Below are 12,298 nucleotides of genomic sequence, written 5' to 3'. Positions count from 1 at the left end.
GTTTTAATGGTGGTTTAGCTTTTGAAAATTCATAGTATTCATATATTATGAATAATATGAGTATTCACTATTATGACTAATAGTATGTAAGATGAATATATTATTTTATTTGCATGGCTGCCATGTAGATCCAGAGTCAAGCATACACTAATGTAAATTTATAGCAGGAAATAATGTATGATCTCAATCTTTTATAAATAAAGCCATCTGTATTGGTAACCAGTGACAATTATTATGAGTCTCAACTCATTGAACTCATTGTTATGCTGGACCACCCAGTGGGAGTCTCTCCATCAGCAGCACTGTATGCTGGGAAATATCAATTACCACATCCGGCCACGTTGCTCTCTCCACGTTGACAACAGTTTCCATGGAAACAGAGAGGGATGGAAAAGGAGACTAGAGGGATTGAGCTTTGGTTCAGTTATTCGAGAGGCCCATCCATGGGCGGCAGTGTTGAATTATGAACTATGTGAGCCATTCACTTTACAAATTAGCAGAAAAAAAAACAAAAGTTATCATGACAATTTCAAAAATGAGCTTATATGCAAAAATATAAGTAAACCGTGTGTAGACCATTGTAGACAGTGTTGATATTGAAACACTCTAAAAGCAAATGATCACCTCATGTGGTATAATACAATTGAATATACAATGTATTTTATCACATTGTCAGATTGTTTCTATTAAAGCTCAGTTTCTAAAACATCTACTGGTTATTATTTTAATCTACGGTTAATTCTACAGTTAATTATTTTACTAGCTCCTATAACCTGACTGTCTTTAGATGAATCATGGCTCTTCTTCAGGGTGGGTCAGTGGGTGTATATGTGATGGCTGTGTGTAGGGAATTTGTGAATTTGTGCACACAGTGCTAAATGCCTTGCTGTATCTGTGCATGTGTTTTATTTGTTTCAGCAGTTTTAGAGTCACTGTCTGCTGTAGTTAAATCAATAAGGCCTTAGAGAGCCTCTGAATGACACAGTAATTTACTGAACCATGTACATATGTTCTACACCCTGCACCATGTGTGCGTATGTGTGTAAGGTACAGTGCTTTCCATTGTCCTCCTTACCCCTTTTTCATCTTTCACAAAAAAGGCTATATGTTAACTTTTGACCTTTAAACTTAAAAAAGTCTCTTGGATAGACATCTGATTGGTTTGTTAATTAACAGTCTGCAGTTGAATCAGGCTTTGCTTATCTGTGCCATGGTGTTCAGCTATTACAAAGCATTCAAGTTTGGGTTTGACAATAATGCTCATCAACATGTTAATGTTTTTACCGGGACTCACAGGAAATGCACACCCTTCCTTTCATTTAAAACTTGGCAGCATAATTGAAACAAGATTGAAAGTGAAATTATATTTATACAGCCTGGCTGTACGCAGGCTGTTTCATTCTTAATTTGTGCTACTGCTGGCTAGCTAGGCCGTTTCCTCCATTTGTAGCACATCCACATGCTGGTGTTGTGATTCTTAGCATGATGTAGCATGCCAGAGTAATTCAATTTCAAATTCAAATTCAATTTATTTGTACAGCGCTTTTAACAATTCCCATTGTCCCAAAGCAGCTTTACAGAAGTATGGAAACAGAAGAGAAAGAAAATGATATAATGATACAAAGACATTTTTTACATTAGGATATTAAGAATCTCTTTGGAGTCCATTGTTGTGTAGAGTGTATAATATTCTATTGAATTTTTCAATTACATTTTTTAAATTTAGTTACTATTTATCTCTAACATGATAAACATTATCCCTTATGAGCAAGCCTGAGGTGACAATGGCAAGGAAAAACTCCCTGAGATTATATGTGGAAGAAACCTTAAGAGGAACCAGACTCAGAAGGGAACCCATCCTTATTTGGGTGACACTGGACAAATAGTCAACTGGAAGTGGTTAGTGGAAGTATATACAGTAAGTGGTCGCTGATACTACACAAACACACACACATAGATTTCTGATAATTTATCTTGCGTATATTCATTTAGTTGAGTGTGATTTTGTGACTTTATGTGTATTAAATTTCTTTTTCCTCTTTATCTCTACTTCCCCAACTGCTCTCTGATACAGAGCTGAAAACCACCTTTTTCCGATCCTAGATTGTAGCAATGGTGGAGTTCACTTTGAATGTAATCAGTGTTAGGTCACATCCTGTGATGCACATGCTGAGATTTAAATATAAACTTGTATATATTTGAGGGGAAAAAAGTGACAAATGAGTCAGAGGAAAAAATGTCTCATGGAAGAATCGCGGATGTTCCCAGGAAGTGAACCCAACACTCGCACATGCTCCTCCTCCCTTGGCATGATCTCTCTCTCTCGCTCTCTCCCTCTCTTTTCTCTCTCTCTCTCTCTCTCTCTCACACACACACACATTGCCAGTGTTACAGTGATGTAGACACATCTAGTACATGATGGTTTAATTATTATACTGTACAAATTTAATGCTTCATCTTGAGCATGCTGGCAAGTGATCAGTGGGATTGACAGAGAAATACCTTGAGATCAGACTGAAACACCACACTGGATACTGTATCCTCTTGCACCAAAGACAGAGACTATCTCTAGACATGCTTCTTGCTGCTTTTTTATTTTTTTTTAATGAATCCTACCTTCCTCTTTTCCCTAGTTCCGTCACCCTTTGTCAGCATGTGTTGCACGCTATTTCATCATATCTGCTTGCAGCTGCTCAAATCAGCCACTAGAACACATCTGGGCCTGGAAGTAAGACTGGGAAATAAGGGTGCTAAATGTACACCATTATGAAAATAGGCTTCAAGGTCAAGCTTGCAAGATTTTGAGAAACAAAACTAACAATCCACTGGTGAAGTGCTTGCTTTGCCTTCTTTTATAATACTTTTTTTTAATAATGAATATTACCAGCAATAATGCAGTAAAAATATTAATAATCTTTTTTAATAATTTCCATTTAAAAGAAAAGTTTTTGGACCCTACTATATACTATCTATATTTAAGCTAGTAATAAAAGATAAGGTCAAACAAAAAAATACATTTAAAAAACTGTCATCGAAACGGAGACATTTTTCAACAAACATTTATTTGTGAATTGTAACAAACAGGAAAGTATTATTTGATGCAACAAGAAAAGCAATCCTTCCCCAGGCAAAAACAATTTCAGTTTTATTGTGGCATATTCCTTCCCCAGAATAAAGCTACTTACACAATAAAAAGAGATTCTTGTTTTCTTAAAGGGGAGGTCATGAGCTCTGAAGTTCAAGCCACTTTCTAGACTAGACTAAGATAGAAAGAGTATAAATTGTATATGTACAGTATGTTTAAGGTTACAATATTAAAGAGTGTTTTTTCTCACTTATTTAATAAATGTTTACAAAGAGGAAAAAAAACAAAATATACATGCATTCTCAATAATTTACAAAATGGTATTAAGCTACTATGTCATTTAGGTATTGCTGGATGTTATGGGAGGTGGATGTGGAATGATAAGAGAAGATGATTAAGGGCTTGTTTGAGATGAATCAGTTCTTTTGACCTTGCAAACCATGTATTTGTATTGAAATGGGACAATTTGTGTAATTGTTTGGAAGTAATTTACTCAAATTATATGGGTGGAAGTTGTTCCATTAGATTTGCTTTGAAGAATCTTGTGGACAATGTTTTAAAGAACTTGGCTGGAGTTCATGTCTGTATGGTAGCCAAAGCATTTGAGCTCGAGTCCTCCCCCGTGAGTCTATGTGCATTTTAGGAATCATTTAAACCAAGCACAACATACACAATGCACACTGAGGAAAATTATTTATGCAATCATGAATAGTTATAATCAAACGGTCAGTGACCAAAAACAGAGTTGTTAATTGTTGGGAAATTGTTCAGTGGGTCATGGCTGCTACCAGAGTTTGGAGCATAGACTTGGCTTCATGAAATCTATTTGTTCACTGCATGCAGCTCCTCACTGACTAATAGTGAAGGAACATCTGAATTTCTTTGAAAAGAAACAAAGGCACATTTGAGACCTTCAAAACAAACAAAAAACAAATGAACTGGAGTTTGACTGAAAATGCAGAAAGGAGGTAGCAGCAAGAGGTATAATGTATTTAAGTCTTAAAAGACCAGTAATGACATTTGATGGCAGAAAATGTGAACAGTACCATAGTTAATGGTGATGAAAAAAGTGGCTCACCATTAATGCCCTATTTATTAAGGACCTGAGGCAGAGACTGGCAGGACACATTCAAAGGAACCTGACCATACTGCCTTGCCATTAGAGAGGCTCTGATCTGTGTGTGTGAAAAATTGGTGGGCTACAGCAGAACTGTGTGGGTGGGCAGAGCTCTGATCGTTATCATTCTACATCTTATACAGTGTTTAATGCTGACTGCATCATTTATCAGTCAACTAGATCCAAATATGAGCAATTTTATAACTAGCAGTCACTTTCATTCAGCTAAAGGCTGAAATGTCACTTCTCTACAAATAACATAATACATGATAAAGATTTTAATTTGTATAGCACCATACATAGACAGTTATAAATACATAGTTTAATGTGGGGAAATGTGTGTCCAAAAGTAAGAAACTCCTTCCATGGCTTCATAATAGTTAATGTTGATTTAGACTTCAGACTGATAGGTTGAAAAGGGTTCTAATGACAATGACATTCTCAGGTAATCACAATGAGTGACATCTCCATTAAAGTAAATTGTCATTTTAGAAAATCCTTGTTAACCAGTGCCTTTTTTTAATGGTCCCACTAAAATGAGTTTGGTCATGTGTTCTAAATAGACACTTTCAGTCTGTCACACATATTAGTCATTTTACAGTAACACAGCAAAAATACAAATAATGGCTTTAAATAAGCTCCCCAGTGTAACATGATGAATGAGATTCATAAACTGTAAGATTTAAACAATGGAGGCATTTTTGTTTGTGATTATGGCGATGAAATTAAAGGCTGTAGATGTCTGCTTGAGGCCTTTATTATCTAAATCTTTAGAAAGCAAATTTGTAAATACATTAAATCCAAATAGGATTTGAGCAGTTTAAAACACAAGCAGTCACTGTCAGGTTTTAACTTAATTCTACATGTTTTTATTTTACTTGTTACACGGCATATCATCCCATGTTATACACAGACATTTGAGCCTATGTTTGTCCAAAGGTCAGTTCATTATGATGGCAGAATTGAGCTGTCCTGCTGGTTGAATAGGTGTATAGAATGTTGACCATAAAAGGGAGGTCAGGCTGGCTGAAAGATATTTCTTGGCATCAGTCCTTGTGTTAATCAAAGGTTTTTGGAACTGCCCAGACATGTATTCTACTGTGGCTTTGTATGCTTGCTTATGTGCAAGTTTATACATGGCAATGCATTTACACGGTGGTATGTGTGGCAGTATCTGCACGTTTGTTTTAAAGTAGTGATAGAAGCCTTGTCCTCTTTTCCATCACTCATTGCTGACATCCAATCTCTCCTCATTTCCCAAGGCAGTCTCCTGAACACGGTGCTTGCACTGGCTATGGGCTCCATGAACAGTGGAGCGAGACGTGCGAGCAAGACAAGAGGTGGGGGACTGTGATTTGCAGTCACAAGATGAATCCTAAGAAGAAATTACATTACAAATTTACATTAAAATGTTAAACAAATAAAGACTGAATTATACTCAGTACCTAAATACACAGTTAACATTTTTAGGAGTCAATATATGAGTTATATGTCATCATACATATAACATATCAGTTATGTTATATCAAAATTCAGCTATGTTATTCCCAACACATGCACTAATAGCCACTTTACTGAAGAAATGACACTTTGCTACAGTATAAAGTAGTGAGTGTACAGCTTGTGTAACAGTGTAAATTTGTTGTTCCCTCCAAATAGCACAACATCATTAATGTCTAAACCGCTGGTCAGAAAAGTGAGTACACCAATTAACAAATTGGGCCAAATTAGCCATTTTCTCTCAGGTATGAATAGGAATCAGGTGTGTTAAAGTTGGTGTTATCGCTCTCACTCTCTCATACTGCTCACTGGAAGTTTAACATGGCACCTCATGTCAAAGAACTCTCAGATGTTCTGAAAAAAAGAATTGTTGCACTACATAAAGATATCATAGGCTATAGGAAGATTGCCAAGACGCAGAACAGGCCTCGCCATGGTCAACCAAAAAAGTGGAGTGCACATGGTCAGCGTCATATCCAAAGTTTGTGTTTGGGAAATAGATGTATGAATGCTGCCAGCATTGCTGCAGAGGTTGAAGGGGTGGGGGGTCAGCCTGTCCGTGCTCCACACGCCGTACACTGCATCAAATTGGTCTGCATGGCTTTCGTCCCAGAAGGAAGCCTCTTCTAAAGATGATGCACAAGAAAGCCTGCAAACAGTTTGCTGAAGACAAGCGGACTAAGGACATGGATTATAGGAATCATGTCCTGTGGTCTGATGAGACCAATATAAACTTATTTGGGTTAGATGTTGTCAAGCGTGTGTGGCGGCAACCAGGTGAAGGGATACAAAGACAAGTGTGTCTTGCCTACAGTCAAGCACGATGGTGGGAGTGTCATGGTCTGGGGCTGCATTAGTGCTGCCGGCACTTGGGAGCTACAGTTCACTGAGGGAACCATTAATGACAAAATGTACTGTGATATAGAGCAGAGCATGATCTCCTCCCTTTTTAGACTGGGCCACAGGGCAGTATTCCAACATGATAACGACCCCAAACACACCTCCAGGACGACCACTGCCTTGCTAAAGGAGCTGAGGGTAAAGGTGATGGACTGGCTAAGCATGTCTCCAAACCTAAACCCTTTTGAGCTTCTGTGGTGCATCCTCAAATGGAAGGTGGAGGAGCGCAAGGTCTCTAACATCCACCAGCTCCGTGATGTCATCATGGAGGAGTGGAAGAGGACTCCAGTGGCAACCTGTGACTCCATGCCCAAGGCAGTGCTGGAAAATAATGGTGGCCACACAAAATATTGACACTTTGGTCCCAATTTGGACATATTTTTTTTTGGACATTTGGATGTACTCACTTTTGTGGCCAGCGGTTTAGAAATTACATGGCTGTGTGTTGAGTTGTTTTGAGGGGACATTGTACAAAGTGTCATTTCTTCAGTGTTATCACATGAAAAGATATTATAAAATATTTACGAAAATGTGAGGGGTGTACTCACTTCTGTGAGATACTGTATTTGGTTATGCAATGGAGCTGAAATACTGATCTAAAATGTAGCAATCATTCAGTAAAGCTTTGCTATGTGTTTACTATTCATTGCTTATTATCTCTCCATATCACCTTTACACATTTTCTAAGATGTTTTCCTCTCTTATCATTAACTCTTATAGATTGGATAGCTGTGTGGAGAGTGATAATATGACTACATTAAATGTGATTCTCTTCCTGAATGTAAGTAGATATTTTTGGGTGATATCCAATTTGACCAGAAGCCATTGTCGGACAATGTCCAGTCAATTCTAGAAAATATCTAGATCCTACACACTTCTAAGTGTGTCACTTTATGCATAAGAAGACTAATTAATGTAAACGACAACATCATCCACTTGAAATGATATAATTTCATTGACTCCTAAACTTACATTTGCATAATGTTTAATTGTTAATTTTTATGTTTACAGTATTTAGCATTTGCTGTCTGTAGAGGAAAATACCATAACCTTGATCTAGTATCTTCTAAATCTAAAGACCTTAGTACAGGTAGCTTTAGCTTTAAATTAGGGATTCGGTGGAAAGAATTCAAGAAAAAAAATATATAAAAAAATGTGTTTATGGACTTAATTTCAGAAATTATTTTGGACATGGTGAAATTCTACTTATTTTGTCAATCCTCACCTCTGGGCTACTGGCGCTTGCAGCAGACTCCTTCCCACTGACTACTGCTTCATCCCGCAATGTCTGTCTCATGAACCTCCTATTGACAATCTTAGTGACACTGTCTGTTCCCATCAGAGCACCAGTAAGACACTCAGGCTTGGGCTCATCTATGGCTCCAGTCTTCTCTCCTGACAGTGTCTGCACACACACATTTTGAAAGAACTCCTGCACAATGCCATACTTCTGAGTGCCAGAATCACCAAGGATAATGCCGACACTGGGACAAGATGGCTTGCCAGCAGCTTGTCTTCCAGGGCATGTGTCACCCCTACAGAGTGACTCCATGCTGGAGGTATGCTCCACAACGCTGAAGAGGCTGGATAGTCCATCATTGAGGCCACTGAGTACGGGACTATCACGGGTCGTGGTGGACCGAGCCCATGCAGATCCGCTCTGGGCAATGCTACGGTTTGGCAGATTCCACATGCTCCGATCTCTTGAGGAGGTGGAAGATGTCTCCAGCTTGGAGGATGAAGATGAAGCAGAGACCCTTCTTGTGAGCTTGGGTGAGCCATATTTTGGTGAGCAGCAGGGTCGGTCAATGCGACCGTGCACCTTCTCCAGTGATGAGGAGATCTGGCGTGATCGTGCTGAAGTGAGGGAGGTGGATGGGCGGGGAGACCATATCTTCCCATGAAATCCTGCTCCTCGGGAGGTTGAGGAGGCTGGACTCTCCGTCTGCAGGCCCACGCTGACAAATTTAGCTGTCTGTGTTCCTGTGCTGGTGAAGCCCACAGTCTGACTTCCTGCATCTTTGCTGGATTTCCTCTCAAGAGAGCTAGAACGAATGGCCTGCCGCACACAATTGGTCATCTCCTTCATGTCATCACTCAGATTTGCAGAAATCTCAAGGGTGTGGAGGGCCCCAGAGCTGCCTGTCCTGCCCTCAAGTAGGTCTCTATGCTGTTGGGATAGTGAACTTAGCCACTGCTCATATGAGGCTGACAAGTGTGAAGGTGAAGTTTGTGTTGTTGGAGGCAGTATTGCTTGGTCTGAGTTAGGTGCATTGAAAAATTGTTGTCCCAGCTGGGTGTCATTTGAGCTCAGATCCTTGACCTTCCTTTCCATCCTCCGGACAGTTGGAGGGCTGTAGTATATTCGGATACCTGTTTTGTCTGGGGCAGTGTAACTCCTTTGCACATGCTCCATACTCAGCTTTAGCTCTGGAATGTCAGTGCTGGGGCAGTCCCAGGTTTTAAAAGGCTCAGTCTTCGCCAGAGAAGCCGACTCACTACTTAGATACTTCCAGTTCTTCTGGTTGAGGTCTCTAAGGTCTGTGCGGGTTACAAGATCGTTAAATTGGTGCTTTCCAGCCTTCACCTCAGCAATTCCATTGACCTCATGATCTGGAAGGAAAGAACTGACGTCCAGCAAACTCTCAAGGTCTGACAATGACGAAATTAGTTGGGTTCTGCAGAGAAGAAGCAGGATTAAACAGACAGAGAAGAAACAGATGAAAATGTGATGCCAAAAATGAGAACTATAATGTATCACAGGGTCACAAATTATTAGTAATATTACCTTTGCAAGGTTGTTTCATTTGTCGTTGCATCTGTAGATGTTCCCTTGGCACTGGGAGACTAAAAAGCAACAAATTTTGTTTGAGCATGCTTATTTCATTTTCATTTCATTTGTCAGTCATTCAAAGATCACACTGTTTATATTACTTCATGAGGTATGCTCTTAATATACTCATGGGGATAATGAAAAGTAAATTTCCACATAATAAATCTGCTTAACAGGTACATGGGTGTATGTTAAACTTAAAATAATGTCTCTTAAAGAAGCTTGAATCTTGAAAGCACCAATGGAAAGGTTTAGCTATTTTTTCTCTTATAAACAATTCTGGGCAGACTCAGCAAACACAGAATGTTGCTAAATATTACTACGGTCATCCAGAAGCAACATGGACCCCCGTAGTCACAAGTAAATGATGCAACAGCACTACAATCTGTGTGTAATTTTTTAAATTGTTCAACAAGAATGTTACTGTTGCAATGATCTTTTTAAATAATAGATAAACATGTTCAGATAAAGATGGCATTTAGTCAAGGCATCCCTTATATATTAAGTCAAGGCATTTAGTCAAGGCATCCCTTATATATTAAGTCAAGGCATTTAGTCAAGGGCCCTTTTATATTAACTGTTATGACCAGTGACATAAGTGTGCCCTTGCTCTGACCTGTGTTACCTTGCTCTGGGCATCAAGAAGCCTCTGCTCCCACTGGTTCCTCTCCTGATTGAAATGTTCCAGAAGCTCCAGCTTCTCCCTGCTCCAGTTTCTCTCACTTATCTGTAACTGCTTGGTCAGATCCATCACTGCAGCATAGGAGTCTGCCAGCAGGTGTTTGTGCTCTTCACACTCTCTCTTCAAAGCTGCCTTCAGATCTGGAGGATCAGTGTCAGTACCAGTTGCAGACATCTTCCCTGCCTTCCCTTCCAGCTGAAAAGTGTATGGAGAGACAAAACTATGATGGTGGAAAAGTACTGAGCAAACAAAACTATATATATATATATATATATATATATATATATATATATATATATATATATATATATATATATATATATATATATAATATATATATATATACACATATACATACATACATACATACATACATACATACATACATATATATATATATATAATCCAAATATTCTAATATTCTTAATTAAATCAAGACATTTAAAACATATCCATTTTTTGTTTGAGTCCATGTTTTGGGGGGTTTCTCATATGTTGAGCATCAAAGCACACTTTTTATCTGATCAGGAATTAAAACCTATCCCTCTGGGAAGATTATAAATCACACACCCCAGCAATTGTCTGCCAAATAAATCCCCAGAGAAACCTGGCAACCCATAAGATGATTACATAATTAGAGTCAGGTGGGAGTGGATTTTGTCATATCCCCCAAAGACTAATGGGCTTTATTGTGCAATGTTACTGGAGAATTTCATTTTTAGCAAACCTATGCCCCTTTCTCCAAACCTTGTGTTTTACAAAGAACTATGGGGAAAGCCAGACATAGGGTGGAGTAGCAGAGAAGCTAGTGGAACAATGGCATGTTTCCAGTGCTGCTGAGGTGCTTGGCACTCACTTTTAAACTAGTTCCAGCTGAAAGATGCCACGGTGTGCTTTTTATTAATGTGTACACACACACACACACCATATAACAAAAGGAGTATGGAGGGTAAGGAGTGACAGAAAAAGGGAAACTAAAGAGAGTCCGTGCTTATATCAATTAACATTTGCTGCAGTGATAGAGACACAAAATGTGAGTGCTGGGATGTTGTAGATCTCTTTTTTAAATATCCTTAACCCAAATTCCAAATATAAAATGTATAGGATTTTTAGGAACCCCGCTCAAGATTCAATAGTCGTTGGGTTTCATGTTTTTACTGGATAAACTGATAACCACAGGGATTAGTCATGACATAAACAAATAAATATTTACTATTAATTAATTGATATATTATATACTCTGCCTCCTCCATACAGTGAAATCTAGCCGAATGTGCAGCAGATTTATAGGATTTATTAAATGCAAGGCCATTAATTCACCTAGTCAACTCAATGTAAATATCTTAATAATGGGTATCAGCAATGATGACAAAATGTCTTAGGTGGACCATTAGCCTAAGCTCTATGACTCACAACCTTTTAAATATGTTAACCTTCAGATGTTAAATCACATTTCTGTACTTCAGTCACTGAAACAGTTATTAAATCTGTACCTGGGTGATGAGACTTTTGAGCTCAGTGCGCTCCACCTCCCAGGAGGCCTTAGCTCGGGCAAACTGCTGCGTTAGCTCCTGAGAGCTCTGGCGCTCCTCTCGCAGCTCAGTGCTCAGTTCCTGCAGAGCCACCTTCAGGTCAGACAAAGTCGTTCTCAAACCACTAGCCTGCTGGAAGTGAAGGATAGTAAGAAATATTAGAGATCATTTATCGTAAAATTTCATTTGCATTCATGGTTTCAGCTCGTAATGTATCTGCACCCAGTTGCTCAAACCTCATTAACCTACCTGAAGGTTATTATCACTAAGGCTGCGATCTTTCTTTGTGGGACTTAGTGGCTGTTCCTTGGAGGCTGCCATCTTATTGTCTCCGTGGTGAGGGGCAACACCATCGTCCTCCAGAGGGTGGTGAAGCTCCTTAATACTATTAATCTGAAGAGGCATATACAATACCCAAACCTTTAGAAAAAATATTTCATTTTAAACTCTTAAGGTTCTTATATTATCTCTCTGAAAGAACCCATAAAAGGTCGATACAGCTCTACAACATAGTGTTTCTTTATCAGAAATGACTCAAACAACTAAAACCTTATTAAAGGCTGCCCCAAGGCTGTAGCCAGAATAGTGTGCAGATGTTACTGACTTCATATGTGCAGGAATGGGTGACTTTATGAATGGTTCCAAGAGT

At 38.8% G+C, this 12,298-nt stretch overlaps 1 protein-coding gene across 4 annotated transcripts in view; it reads right to left on the bottom strand.

Moving 5' to 3' along the window:
• Positions 1–3,043: 3,043 nt before the first annotated feature.
• The window catches only part of mtcl2 (microtubule crosslinking factor 2), a 46,209-nt gene continuing 36,954 nt past the window's right edge, over positions 3,044–12,298 (bottom strand). For 2 of the 4 annotated variants that reach the window (XM_060894982.1, XM_060894985.1), the window contains exons 9-14: positions 11,899–12,042; positions 11,611–11,781; positions 10,052–10,312; positions 9,391–9,449; positions 7,828–9,280; positions 3,044–5,577 (exon numbers count right to left, since the gene is read on the bottom strand). In XM_060894982.1, the coding sequence (XP_060750965.1) occupies positions 5,425–5,577; positions 7,828–9,280; positions 9,391–9,449; positions 10,052–10,312; positions 11,611–11,781; positions 11,899–12,042 (2,241 nt within the window). In that variant the 3' untranslated portion in view covers positions 3,044–5,424. The remainder of the gene's footprint in view (positions 5,578–7,827; positions 9,281–9,390; positions 9,450–10,051; positions 10,313–11,610; positions 11,782–11,898; positions 12,043–12,298) is intronic. The other 2 variants (XM_060894983.1, XM_060894984.1) reach the window with 2 other exon arrangements.

The sequence above is a fragment of the Tachysurus vachellii genome, chromosome 19 (genome assembly GCF_030014155.1).
Source record: "Tachysurus vachellii isolate PV-2020 chromosome 19, HZAU_Pvac_v1, whole genome shotgun sequence".
Lineage (NCBI taxonomy): Eukaryota > Metazoa > Chordata > Actinopteri > Siluriformes > Bagridae > Tachysurus > Tachysurus vachellii.
The sequence above is the reverse complement of the archived record's forward strand: the minus strand, read 5'-3'. Positions and strand labels throughout refer to the sequence as shown.